Below are 12,859 nucleotides of genomic sequence, written 5' to 3' on the forward strand. Positions count from 1 at the left end.
CTGGGACCACTCCTGCTGTTGGGGAGGGGGGCAGGGGTGCTCCACCGGCCCCACAGGGCAGCCGTGACAGCCCGTCCCCTCTGCCACAGCTCGCCCTCCACTGCCAGCAGTTCTGGGCCATGTTCCTGAAGAAGGCCGTGTACAGCTTGCGTGAGTGGAAGATGGTGGTGGCCCAGGTCCTGGTCCCTCTGACGTGCGTCACCCTGGCCCTCCTGGCCGTCAACTACTCCTCGGAGACCTTTGACGACCCCATGCTAGAGCTGAGCCTGGGCGCCTACGGCCGAACTGTTGTGCCCTTCGCTGTCCCCGGGGCCTCCCGGCTGGACCAGCAGCTGTCGGAGCATCTGAAGGACATGCTGCAGGCCGAGGGCCAGGAGCCGCGGGAGGTGCTGGGTAAGGGGCGGGCGGCCTCGGGGCTCGGGCCGGGTCTGGAGCCCAGCCTCCAACGCAGGCACCGCAGGCATTCGAGGGGGTCAGCTCCTTGCTGTCTACGCACCGTGGGATGTTTAGAAGCATCCCTGACATTGCATCCCCTCTCCCCACGCATCCTGACAGCCACAGCTGCCTCCAGACATCACCACTAGGGGAAAGGCCATTGTCCTGAGTCAGGAAGGCACGAGGCAGCATCTAGGACTAAGGTTTGCCTGGGGGATGGGGGGGGCGGTTAGCATTTAGGTTCTGTGTTGGGGCTTTGGAGGTGAACCATGAAACCTGTGGTGCTTCTGTTGCCCTTTGTTGGCCAGGCTGGTCACAGCACGCACCGAGGTGACACGGTGGTCCCTTCCGGTGGTCCCTACCAGCACCTCAGCCCGAAGCACCTGCCTCCCTGTTTGTGGCAGTCAGAGCAGGGCTCGAGCATGGGCCAGACGAGCCAGACGCCCGGATGTGTGGGAAGGTTGCCTCGGCTTGCTGCTCCCTCCCCCTGCTGGCCCGCAGCCCTGAGACTCAGGACCGGGTTGCTGTTTAGGAGAAGGTTGAATGCCTCTACATCCTGGAACCAGCCTGCCGTGCAGGGGACGCTGCCGCCAGGTCATAGCCTCTGCTGCCCAAGTCCCAGGGCAGCCCTGCCCACCCCTGCGGCCTGGATTAGCCCTCATAGGCAGCAGTGGGTGCTCCCATCACCTCGGTGTGCCCCCCGCCTTGTTTGCTGGCTGTCCCCCTGCCTGGTCCAAAGGTTTCAGGACTCTGTGACACATGGTGGCTCTGGAGAATTCGGGACACACCCTCAGATGCCCCTGGCCTGAGTGCTTCTAGAAGGCCGAAGTGTCTGTTCCCTCGTCGAGCATGCCACCTTTTGGTTTTGTCCACCTCCCTGTGGGTCTTGTTTCGCTGCATTTACGGCCATCAGATTGTTTCCCTTCTGTAATGGCAGCCGCGGCCCCATTGGCGGAGCCTTTGTAACTCTTAACATCGGGGCTCCCAGACACGTCCCTGCCCCCTCACTGCTCCTGGGGCCCGCAGGGCGGGTGTCCCCCCGGCCCCATTTACAGGCCGGAGCAGTGAGGGTGGTGCTCTCGTGGGTGACCCCAGCACCCCTGCCAGAGGCCTTCTCCCCAGGTCCCCGCCACGGAGCCCAGTGGGAGCCGGCAGGGCTGGGGCGGGTCCTGGCTGCCCGGAACTCCAGTGCCCAGAGGGTCCAGCACCGGAAGTGGGGGTTTGCTGGGGTTCTTGTGGGTGAGGAGGGAATCCTCCTCCTCCCTGGGCCCCATTCCCTCAGGCCGCTCTTTCTAAAGACCACCGGGTTTTCCTGATTATGTAAGTGCACGTACACATCCCACAGAAACTGGAAAACCAGAGAAATGGGAGGTCCTGTCTAATTGCACCCCTTGAGGGCACTCCCCACCCCCCCTGCACCTGCTGGCCCGCCCAGCTGCCCACAGGAGGTCTGCCTCTTGGAGTCTCAACTTCTCCGGAGTGGCCTCCTCCCAGGCTGGTCGGCCCTGGCCCCGGCGCTGGCTCCCTTTAGCCTCAGGAGGCATTTGCGGGGCAGAAAGTGGAGGTTGCTCCTCCTGCTTGGCCTCGTGTGGCCACAGGGTGCCCGCTCGGCCAGGCACCGCTGCTCCCGTGACGTGGCCTCACGGCCTGTGGGCTCCCTCAGAGCAGAAGGCGGTGCCTCCTTGCCGCGGCTCCTCCCGGCGCCCGGAGCTCCTCAGAGCGGGCGTCTCGGGCACGTGGCCCAGGGCTGTTTTCCCACTGACCCTGCCCTTGCCCCCAGGTGACCTGGAGGAGTTCCTGATTTTCAGGGCCTCGGTGGAGGGAGGCGGCTTCAACGAGCGGTGCCTGGTGGCCGTGTCCTTCAGAGATGTCGGCGAGCGGACGGTTGTCACCGCCCTGTTCAACAACCAGGCGTACCACTCCCCGGCCACCGCGCTGGCCGTGGTCGACAACCTTCTGTTCAAGCTGCTGTGCGGCCCTCGGGCCTCCATCGTGGTCTCCAACTACCCCCAGCCCCGCAGCGCCCTGCAGGCCGCCAAGGACCAGTTCGCCGAGTATGTGCCCTGCCCCTGCCCCTGCCCCGGCCAGGGCCCTGCCCCCACCCGTCAGGGCCTCTCACCGGCACCGCCAGGGACCACCAAGGGCCGTGTAGATGGATGAAGCATAGTCTGTGCCTTCAGGAAGCTTCTGGGTTTGGGCCAGGGAACCTCTGCCCCACGTCCTCCCCAGGCCTCCATGCCCACCCTTCCCTCAGACAGCGGATAAGCTGGCAAGACTCTAACCCACGTTACAAAGTCTCTGAGGGGCCACTCCTGAGGACCTGGGGGACAGCTGTGCCTTCTTCCCAAATCTGCACCGGCCCCTCCTGGCCTCTGGGCCCAGGGGCCCCAGCACAGGCTTGAGCCCGGGCCGCGCCTGTGTGTATGAACCAGCATACAGAACACAGCGAGGTCAGGTATCGCTGCCCCAGGGGGCCTCGAATCAGGGAGCCTGTGGGCCTCTCCCTTCTCAGGTCTTGTCAGGAGATGGTGTGTGTAGGATTCCCCCATGGTGGTTACAGAGCCCCCAAAACCCTAGGACGGTCCAGAGGAAGCCGATAAAATCTATTTCTGAACAAGAACAATGACTCCATGTGGGGCAGTTAACTAATAGGGAGGGAGCAGCTCCATCTCCCCCCCCACCCCCCGCCCGGCAGCAGCTCTCTGCTCTCCTTGTCCTGCCAGGAACAGGCAGGCACACAGATGAACGCTCGCGGTGGAGCGGACTGGGGTTCTGGACACCGCACAGTCCTGGGAAGGAACCTCGACTCCCATGGGGCCGGGGAGACAGGCCTGCGGGGCCCTCAGACCCTGGCAGGGTGGTCAGCAGCTGCAGGCGGGGTGGGGGACTATGCTGGGGACATGAAGAGTGGCAGCTCCCCCCACCCCCATGGGCCCTGGGTGAGGAGACCCCCAGGTCAGGCTGAGGACGGCGGGCGTGGTGGACGGGGTAGCAGGATTTTGGTTCCATTTCAGCAGCTTTAGGAGATGGAGTTCTGCACCTGTTTGTGCTGAAGCGTCTTTCGTATGCTCAGAATTTGATATAATTGATGCACAAAGTTACTTTAGTCCCAGTTGTGTCTGAAAGGATGGCCCCAGAGAGCCTGGCTACCACCCGTCATCACCCTCATCGCGAGTAGTTAAGAGTGTTTTTCCTTGTGGTGAGAAGTTTTAAGATCGTGTCTGAGCAACTTTCAAATAAGCAATCCAGTGTTGAGTTGACCTTAACCATAGTCCCCATGCCCTACGTGGTGTCCCCAGGACTTACTTATTATTTTATGACTGGAAACCTGTTGACACCCTTCACCCACTTTGCCCACCCCTGGCAGGCACCAGTCCTTTCTCTGTATCTGTGAGGCCTTTTTGTTTTCGTTTTGTTTTTAGATTCCATATATAAGTGAGATCAGATGATTGAGATCAGATGATACTCGGCTTTCTCTGTCTGACTTAACTCAGCAGGGTGTCCTCAAGGTCCCTCACGTCACAGAGAGCAGGCTCTCCTTCTCTCTTGTGGCTGGAAAATACTGTGTTGTGTGTAGAGCAGTCTGTCCACTTGCCTGCCCTGTCGACAGACATGTTGTTGTTTCTGCCTTGGCTGTTGTAAATAACACGGCTATGAGCTTGGGGGGCAAGAAATCACTGCAAGTTGGCAATTTCATTTTCTTTTTTTAAAACATTTTACTTTAGAGAGTGCACGCGAGTGAGGGGGAGAGAGCCCTAAGCAGGCTCCACTCTCTATGCAGAGCACAATGTGAGGCTTGATCCTAGGACCCTGGGATTGTGACCTACGCCAAAATCAAGAGGCTGATGTCCAACTGACTGAGACACCCAGGTGCCCATGACCTCATCCTCTGTAGACAACCACCCAGGGGGACAATTGCTGTGTCATCGTGTACTTCTGTCTTTAACTTTGTTTATATACATAACTTTTATAATGTTTATTTTTGAGACAGAGAGCGTGAGCAGGGGAGGGGCAGAGAGAGAGACACGTTATCTGAAGCAGGATCCAGGCTCCAAGCTGTCAGCACAGAGCCCGATGCGGGGCTCGAACCCATGGACCATGAGATCATGACCTAAATCAGTCAGACACTTGACCAACTGAGCCACCCAGGCACCCCTATTTTTAACTTTCTGAGGAGCCTGCCCCCTGTTCTGCAGAGTGGCTGCACCAGCTTGCATGCCCGCCTGCGGGCACAGGGGCCCCTCCCCCGCATACACACCAACACATTCCCTCCTGTCTTGTTGATGCTGGTCGTTCTGGCTGGGGCAGGTGATCTCTCCTTAGGCTTTGGTTTGCATTTCCCTGGTGGTTAGTGATGCTGAGCACCTTTCCATGTGCCTCTGGGAACACAGTGTAATCTTACTGGACGTTCCATCACACCCCAAGGAGCCCCATGGCGCCAACAGCCCCCCCCCCCCCCACCGTGCCCCCATCTCCTTTGGCACGTGGCCTCCACTCTACTCCTGTCTCCGTGCATTTGCCTGTACTGGACATTTCATGTGGATGGAATCTTCTAACAAGAAGTTCGGTGACTGGCTGCTCTCACTTTTCAGGGCTCATCTGTGCCGTAGTTGTATCTGCAAAGCCCTTTTTTTTTTTTTTTTGGCCAAATAACATCCACGTGTTGAAGCCCCGCGTGTTGAGACAGACAGGAGGTTTTTGAGCAACATAGTAATGCCATCAGCCGTGGTTTCTGGAAGGTGTTGCTGGCACCCGAATGCATAATGCACCTGATGGGGGTGGGGGGGGTGAGCGACTGCAGCCGTGCACACGGCAGTGGGGGGTCCGACTAGGGCAGGGCAGGGCCAGCCAGGCAGGGGGTCCTCAGGAGACGTGGGAAAGGCAGTGATGGTAAGGCCATCACTGGAGTGGGGGGCACGGGGGATGCAGGGACAGCTTGGAGGTGACTGGGAGAGTGGCCCCTCCATCACTGCTCAGGAAGCCCAGAGGAGGAGCCATTCTGGCGGGGAGGGGTTTTCCTGGCNCTCTGGCACTCCCTCTTAACCTCCTTTAGTGCCTGGGCCACTCCATCACGTTTGGATGGTGACCAAGAACCCAGTGAATGTCCCCTACTTCCCAGACTCACTGTGCTCTGTCCTTGACCTGCGCTGTCCCCCCCACACACACCCCTGCAGGGGCCGGAAGGGATTTGATATCGCCCTCAACTTGCTCTTCGCCATGGCGTTCCTGGCCAGCACCTTCTCCATCCTGGCAGTCAGCGAGAGGGCCGTCCAGGCCAAGCACGTCCAGTTTGTGAGCGGGGTCCATGTGGCTACTTTCTGGCTCTCCTCTCTACTGTGGGACCTCATGTCCTTCCTCGTCCCCAGTCTGCTGCTGCTGGTGAGGGCTGTGTGGTGCGGGGACCCTCCCCTGCACGTCCCGGGGCCCTGCCTTGGCACCCCTGCACGGATCACAGGTCCACGCTGGCAGCTTGGCCCCCGTTCTGGGAGGATGGCTGGGAATGCCCCCGGTAGCACCCCTGGTCTGTGTCCATACCCCCAGCCTTGCCCCACTGTGGCGGGCAAGGCCCGGGCGCAGGGTGCCCTGGTGGCCCCTCCAGCCACAAAGGGGAGAAGGGGGGATGTCGTCAAGGAGGGTCTCAGGGCTGAAGCCTCGGAGACAGACAGGGCCTCCGGGCACCACCTACCTCTGTGCTGCCACAGGTGGTGTTCAAGGCCTTTGACGTGCACGCCTTCACTCGGGACGGCCACCTGGCCGACGCCCTGCTGCTGCTCATGCTCTACGGCTGGGCCATCATCCCCCTCATGTACCTGATGAACTTCTTCTTCTCGGGAGCAGCTACTGCCTACACAAGGCTCACCATATTCAACATCCTGTCGGGCATAGCCACCTTCCTCATGGTCACCATCATGCGCATCCCAGGTGGGGGCCTGGAGACCACGCCCGGCCCCCCCGGGCGCCACCAGTGCGGCCACTGGGCCAGCCCACACTCAGGCCCCTCTGCCAAAGGTGGTCCTGCTGGGCCGGCAGCGGGCGGCTGTGCCTGGCGGTTTCAGCAGGGGTCGGGGGGGCCCAGAGAAGGAGGTGCTGGCCTGGGAAAGCCTGGTGCCACATCCAGGGGGCGTCACCCAGCCGGGCGTCCGGCCCATATGCCCTCCAGATCTGTGTCCCCCAGCGCCCACTGGTCTGTGCCCTCCCCACAGCGGTGAAATTAGAAGAACTTTCCAGAACGCTGGACCACGTGTTCCTGGTGCTGCCCAACCACTGTCTGGGGATGGCGGTCAGCAGCTTCCACGAGAACTTCGAGATGAGGAGGTACTGCACCTCCTCAGAGGTGGCGGCACACTACTGCCGGAAATACAGTGAGTGTCTGGCCCGCGGCTGCCCCTCCCCACCCCCCACCCTGCCTGGCTCCCTCCCTCAGCTTGGGTGGGTGCCTGGGCAGTGTACAGTGTGCACCGCCTCCAGGCTGCCCACCGAGCCCTCCTCTGTGACCCTCACTCCAGGCTCTGGCTCTGCCTTTACGCGGGCCACCTGCCCAGCGTCTGTGCATCTCAAACCTCCCTCTGCCTTTCTCCTGTAAGGACGTCTGTCCTTGGATTTCCGGCCCTGAGCTCAGGATCTCAGTACACCTGCAAAGACCCCTTTCCTAAGTGGGGTTGTGTACAGGTTCTGGCCATTAGGACGTGGACGTGTCTTTCTGGGGCCACCTTTTGGGCCCCCACACGCCCTTCCTGTGCCTTGAACTGTCTTCCGCGGTGGCAGCTGTCACCGCTGACCATGGCAAGGCAGGGAGGGGGGTGTCACATCTTCACATCCCAGTGTCATCCCCAAGGGAGGAAGGAGCATGCGAGTGAGCAAGGGTGTGACCCAGTCACCTGTCATAGGCACCCCTTGCAAGGTAAAACTGCCCCAAAATGTGGGCCATTCCCGGGACTTCTGCGTGGCAGTGACAAATGGATCCTGGGCCTTCGGGGACTCCGTCGGAGGCCAGTGGGGTGCTCAGGGCCAGCGCCACGCTCACTCCCTTGCCCACACAGACATCCGGTACCAGCAGAACTTCTACGCGTGGAGCGCCCCGGGGGTCGGCAGGTTCGTGACCTCCATGGCTGCTTCCGGGTTTGCCTACCTCAGCCTGCTCTTCCTCATTGAGACTGACACGCTGTGGAGGCTGAAGACCTGCCTCTGTGCCTTCCGGAGGAGGCGGGCGCTGGTGAGTAGGTCCCGTGCGCTCCCCACACCCCCACCGGCCTCGGCCAGGGCCGCAGCCGCCCAGGCTGCCTGGGCCCTCGTGTTTGCCACACACATCCCACCCCCCAAACAAAACCTGCTGAGCCCGCGCTGGACGTACACGTGAACCCAGGGCGAGGCGGCCGCTCTGACATAAAGACCCCCTGGGAAGGACTTTCTGTCCACGCAGTACAGCCCCCCACACCCTCAGCCAAGTTTCATGGCTTTCTCGATGCGTCCTGCTCGGGCCTCTGTCCTTGGCCGTCTGCATCTCAGTGCCAGTGTTAGCCCTTAGGTCCACCCAGCCATCCCTGTGAAAGCCCTGGGTCCATACCTAAGGAGTTTCAGAGACCCCACCCTCGGTCGCTTGGAGAAGGACCCCCTTACTGGAGCTCACGCATGCGTGTTTTTCTGGAACAATTAGACGGAAGCATACTCTCGGACATCGGTGCTTCCTGAGGACCAGGATGTGGTGGACGAGAGGAACCAGGTCCTGGCGCCCAGCCCCGACTCGCTGCCAGACACTCCTCTGGTTATCAAGGAGCTCTCCAAGGTAAAGCAGGCCCGCCCCGCGCCATGCGGCGCCACCCTGTGCCGCTGCCTCCAGCCCCAATGCCCACCGCCCGCAGGTGTATGAGCAGCGGACGCCCCTGCTCGCTGTGGACAAGGTCTCCCTCGCGGTCCAGAAAGGAGAGTGCTTCGGCTTGCTGGGCTTCAATGGAGCCGGGAAGACCACGACCTTCAAAATGCTGACCGGGGAGGAGACCATCACTTCCGGGGACGCGTTTGTCGGGGGCCACAGCATCAGCTCTGAAATCGGGAAGGTGGGTGTGGGGGCGGCGCCCTGGCAGCAGGGATGCGCTCATTTCTGGCTCATAGTTCAGGGATGGCAGCACGAGCCAGTGACCAGGGGCAGAGCGAAGCAAACGACAGGGAGGGGAGAGGACAGGAAGAGAAGAGGCCCCCTTGTCCTGGCCAGGCTGGTGGGCCAAGGCCAGGCCCTCCCTGAGAAGCCGCCGTCTGGACCCAGGGGCATGGAGCTCGCAGCATTCTGTGGCCTGTGTGCGCAGATTTATCGTAACGGTGCCCTGGGCTGTTCAGAACTGGCGTTGCACCAAAGCCGGATAAAAGGTCAGCGACCAAGCACACTGGTAGGAGTATCATAGAGCCTGTGGCACAGCGAGGAGCCCCGGCCAGTATCTGCCAGCCCCGAGAGGCACCGCCCTGCCCGGCTCTGCCGAGGGCATGCTGTGCTCCCTAGGCATGGCTCTCAGGGCCTCGCCGCATGAGGGGAGGAGCCGAGGCCCGGGGCACCCATGGCAGGGGCGTCCTAGGAGACTTCTCCACATGGGGCCGAGTCCCCAGGGCTGTGGGGCCAGGCTGCCCCCGCACTGCCTCTACCACTGGAGGTTGGGTGGAAGGCTCTGGGTGCCTGGGGAGGAACAGAAAAGAGTCCGTGCCTGGCAGCGACCCCGTGTCCTGGGGGCTTCTGGCCACCCCGTCCCCAGAGAGCAGCCCGTGCTGTGGAGGAAGGCCTTCCTCTCAGGCCCCTGAGGAGCCCCCAGGCCGTGTTCAGGGCCCACGTGCAGCACACACACGGAGAAACAAAGGAGACACAGCCCCGTGTCTACAGCCCCACACGCAGGTTCCCGCAGGAGAAACAAGCCCACCGCCTGAGCTGTGCAACTGTGGGCCCAGGTTATAAAACACCTCTGTGCCTCGTGGTTATGGGAACAAGCAAGATTAGAAACACTCGCGAGTGACCCACAGGCTGGGTAGGGAGAGGACTCGTGTGTGCATCCAGTCTGAGTGCCAGGGGTACGGTACTGAACTGATGGGGCCACAGCCGAGAGCGTCCCAGGCCGACTGATCACAGGCTCTGCGGGCCTAGGAACGGCCAGGAGGGCGCGGAAAGAGCCCCCGTGGCTGCGATCCACGGTCCCCCGCCAGCCAGAGGGGTCAGGGAGAAGGTGCTGGCCCCACAGGGCCCTGGCACTGCTGGACGGGGCCCGCCGCCCAGAGCCCTGCCACCACGCCACCTGGCCGGGCGACACGCCACCGCAAAGGTGCTGCCAGCAAATGTGTCCTCCATCAGAGAGAAAAGAGAAGCAGGCTTAGCGCAGGTCACGTGCCTGTTACACGTCGGATGAGCAGAGGAGCCGTTGCACGGCAGATATCCTCACAGCAGTGACGTGTGCCGTCGGTTCCTTCCTGCTCCCGCCCACCCCCCTGCACCGTGGGAGCCTGGGCCCTGGCCCATCTCTGAGCCTTTGGCATGGGGCAGTATGTGTGCTTCCCTGAGCTGGCCAAGCGCCTCCTGTGTCCCTGACAGAGCACAGCGTGCTGGCCGTGAGCTGTGGGCGGCCACAGACACACCTGCCGGGGCAAGCCAGGGGGCTCCCCTCTGACTCACTGCGTCTTGCCTCCAGGTGCGGCAGCGCATCGGCTACTGCCCCCAGTTCGACGCCCTGCTGGACCACATGACGGGCCGGGAGACGCTGGTCATGTACGCCCGGCTCCGGGGCATCCCCGAGCGCCACATCAGCGCCTACGTGGAAAACACGCTTCGGGGCCTGCTTCTGGAGCCTCATGCCAACAAGCTGGTCAGGACATACAGGTGCGCCGGTGCTCGGGTCCCCTGCCCTGCCCCACGTCTCCCCAGGGGACACTCAGGAGTCCCCCTTACCATAAAGCCGGGGACAGTCATACGGGCCGGGGGCCAGAGCTCCCACTTGTTGTTCTGGCACCAAATGAGGGTTGGGGGGTGTGACCCAGGCAGTGCCGGGTGGCAAGGGGCTGCCCCACCAGTTCCTGCCCCTGGAGGCAAGGCCGGCGGTGAGGGGGTGCCAGGCCTGTCAGGCCCCCTCAGGCATGGTGTGCGGGCTGAGCACCCTGGGCACGGTTCTCTGTGCGGCTTTGCAGGCAGCATGCTCCCCTCGTTGCTGTTCACCTGGGGCGCCCGGCAGTCCCTGGGCCCGCCCGATGCCGGGACACGGGGAGCCCGTGCTGTCCCCCGCGCTTCACCCCGGCCTCTCTGCCCCAGTGGTGGCAACAAGCGGAAGCTGAGCACCGGCGTCGCCCTGCTTGGAGAGCCTTCCGTCATCTTCCTGGATGAGCCGTCCACTGGCATGGACCCCGTGGCCCGGCGCCTGCTCTGGGACACCGTGGCACGGGCCCGCGAGTCGGGCAAGGCCATCGTCATCACGTCCCACAGGTAGAGCCGGGGTCTCTAGGGGTCAGCGGAAGAGCCAGGACAAGGGCTGGCTGGGAGGGGCTGATGGAGAGAAGACCTGCCAGCAGCGGGTTCAGAGTCTGTGCGGAAAGTCCCCAGGCTTAGCCACGTGGGCCACCCCCTGAACACGGGAATCAGGAACAGTTTGATCTGACCAACAACACCGGCCCATCTGCGTGACCTCTGACACGGGAGGCAAGGCATCAGCGCCCCCGGCCCCGTGTCAGGCCTCTGCCCCTCTCCCCAGCATGGAAGAATGTGAGGCCTTGTGCACCCGGCTGGCCATCATGGTGCAGGGCCAGCTCAAGTGCCTGGGCAGCCCGCAGCACCTCAAGAGCAAGTTTGGCAGCGGCTACTCCCTGCGGGCCAAGGTCCGGAGCGAGGGGCGGCAGGAGGTGCTGGAGGAGTTCAAGGCGTTCGTGAACCTGACCTTCCCAGGTGTGTGCCGCTGCACAGAGGGCCTCCGCGCCTCGTCCCTGCCGAGCCCCACGCCCCTGACCCCTGGGAGGTGGGCCGTGATTCCAGGGTCCCCGGGGCCGCTCTCCCTGGCCCCGCGGCCCGGCCCTCACGGGGACACGCGGTGTCCTTGCTGCAGGCAGCGTCCTGGAGGATGAGCACCAAGGGATGGTCCATTACCACCTGCCCGGGGGTGGCCTCAGCTGGGCCAAGGTGAGCACGGGCCCGGCCAGCCTAGCTTGGGCGGGGGAAGGCCTTTCCGGCGATGACTCCTTCTGTGAAGAGGAGGGTCACTTAGTTTCTGCTCTAGCTCTCATCCCCGAATCTGCTAGATCTGGAGGTTCCCTTGAGTCAGAAACAATTTGGCGTAAAAAAGAAAACTGGCCCCCAGAGAGGACATAGCTTGCCCAAGGTCATGCTCTGAGCTGGCAAGATTCGGGGGAAGCCTGGGCTCCTGGTGTGACTCACAGGCCCTGCTCCCCCGAGGGCTGGCTCCCTGCGGGTGCTCCACCTGGGGCAGGGCTGGGACTCCGGAGCCTCACCACCCCTGTGGCCAGAGGACTCCCACACCGCGAGGACCCCCGCCGGGCTTGCTCACAGCAGTCTGTCTGCTCCCATAAGGTGTTTGGTGTCCTGGAGAAGGCCAAGGAGAAGTACGCGGTGGACGACTACTCCGTGAGCCAGATCTCACTGGAGCAAGTGTTCCTAAGCTTTGCCCATCTGCAGCCGCCCGCCGAGGATGAGGGGCCCTGAGGAGCCAGCAGGGGCGGGGCAGGGGGCGCGCAGGTGGGCGTCCCCTCCCTCCCAGCTCATCTTACCCTGCACCTTTATTTCTAATCACTGTTTTCTATAATGGACACGAGAATCAAGGCACAGTAGGGACCGGGGCCTTGGCGCCCTCACGCTGGGAACCAGCATGCAAACGTCCACGTCCAGGGCGGGCGCCGAAGCCCCTCTCTGGACCTCAGGACCCAGCCAGGAGCGGTCCAGCAGCCCGTGCTGGCACGCTTGGGGGTCTCTGGGCAGAGAGCCACTCAGGAAGGGGCTGCAGCTGACCCAGGGGCTGAATTCGCTGAAGCACTCATGAGGAGGGCACCAGGACACCCCCACGGTCGCACATAGCACGGAGCCTCCCCCGGAGCTGGGACAGGAAGCCGGCCGGACAGCGGGAAGCAGGGCTCGCCAGGCTGCCCGGAGTGGAGACGAAGCCATGCGTGGCCGTCCACGACGAAGGCGCTGGCTGTGACGAGGCACCGCGGTCTTCCCTCCCGGGGCGTCCTGGGGGTCCCCGCGCCACAGAGCGTGGACACCGTGCCGGGTCCGGCTGACCCGGTGCCCAGACTCCCCGAGTCAGCTGGGGCTGGGAGAAGGCGGCCCCTCGTTCCTGAGAGGGGCTTCCTGAACAGCCGCCCACGGGAGAGCAGCTGGGGACCAGGGCGGGACCGAGGAGGGTGCACCTGATGCGCGGTGACTCTGTCCAGAGAATAAAGTCTGGGAGGGAACATG

At 62.9% G+C, this 12,859-nt stretch overlaps 1 protein-coding gene across 1 annotated transcript in view; it reads left to right on the forward strand.

Moving 5' to 3' along the window:
- Positions 1–12,859, forward strand: part of ABCA3 (ATP binding cassette subfamily A member 3) — a 35,189-nt gene extending 22,330 nt beyond the window's left edge. The window contains 13 exon segments of the mRNA XM_077762615.1: positions 90–393; positions 2,216–2,489; positions 5,610–5,814; positions 6,138–6,357; positions 6,639–6,797; positions 7,476–7,648; positions 8,090–8,218; positions 8,295–8,489; positions 10,095–10,282; positions 10,709–10,879; positions 11,145–11,335; positions 11,493–11,566; positions 11,975–12,859. Coding sequence (XP_077618741.1) covers positions 90–393; positions 2,216–2,489; positions 5,610–5,814; positions 6,138–6,357; positions 6,639–6,797; positions 7,476–7,648; positions 8,090–8,218; positions 8,295–8,489; positions 10,095–10,282; positions 10,709–10,879; positions 11,145–11,335; positions 11,493–11,566; positions 11,975–12,106 — 2,415 coding nt within the window. The 3' untranslated portion in view covers positions 12,107–12,859.

Source organism: Crocuta crocuta, unplaced genomic scaffold (assembly GCF_008692635.1).
Source record: "Crocuta crocuta isolate KB4526 unplaced genomic scaffold, BGI_CrCroc_1.0 scaffold234, whole genome shotgun sequence".
In the NCBI taxonomy this organism is placed as follows: domain Eukaryota; kingdom Metazoa; phylum Chordata; class Mammalia; order Carnivora; family Hyaenidae; genus Crocuta; species Crocuta crocuta.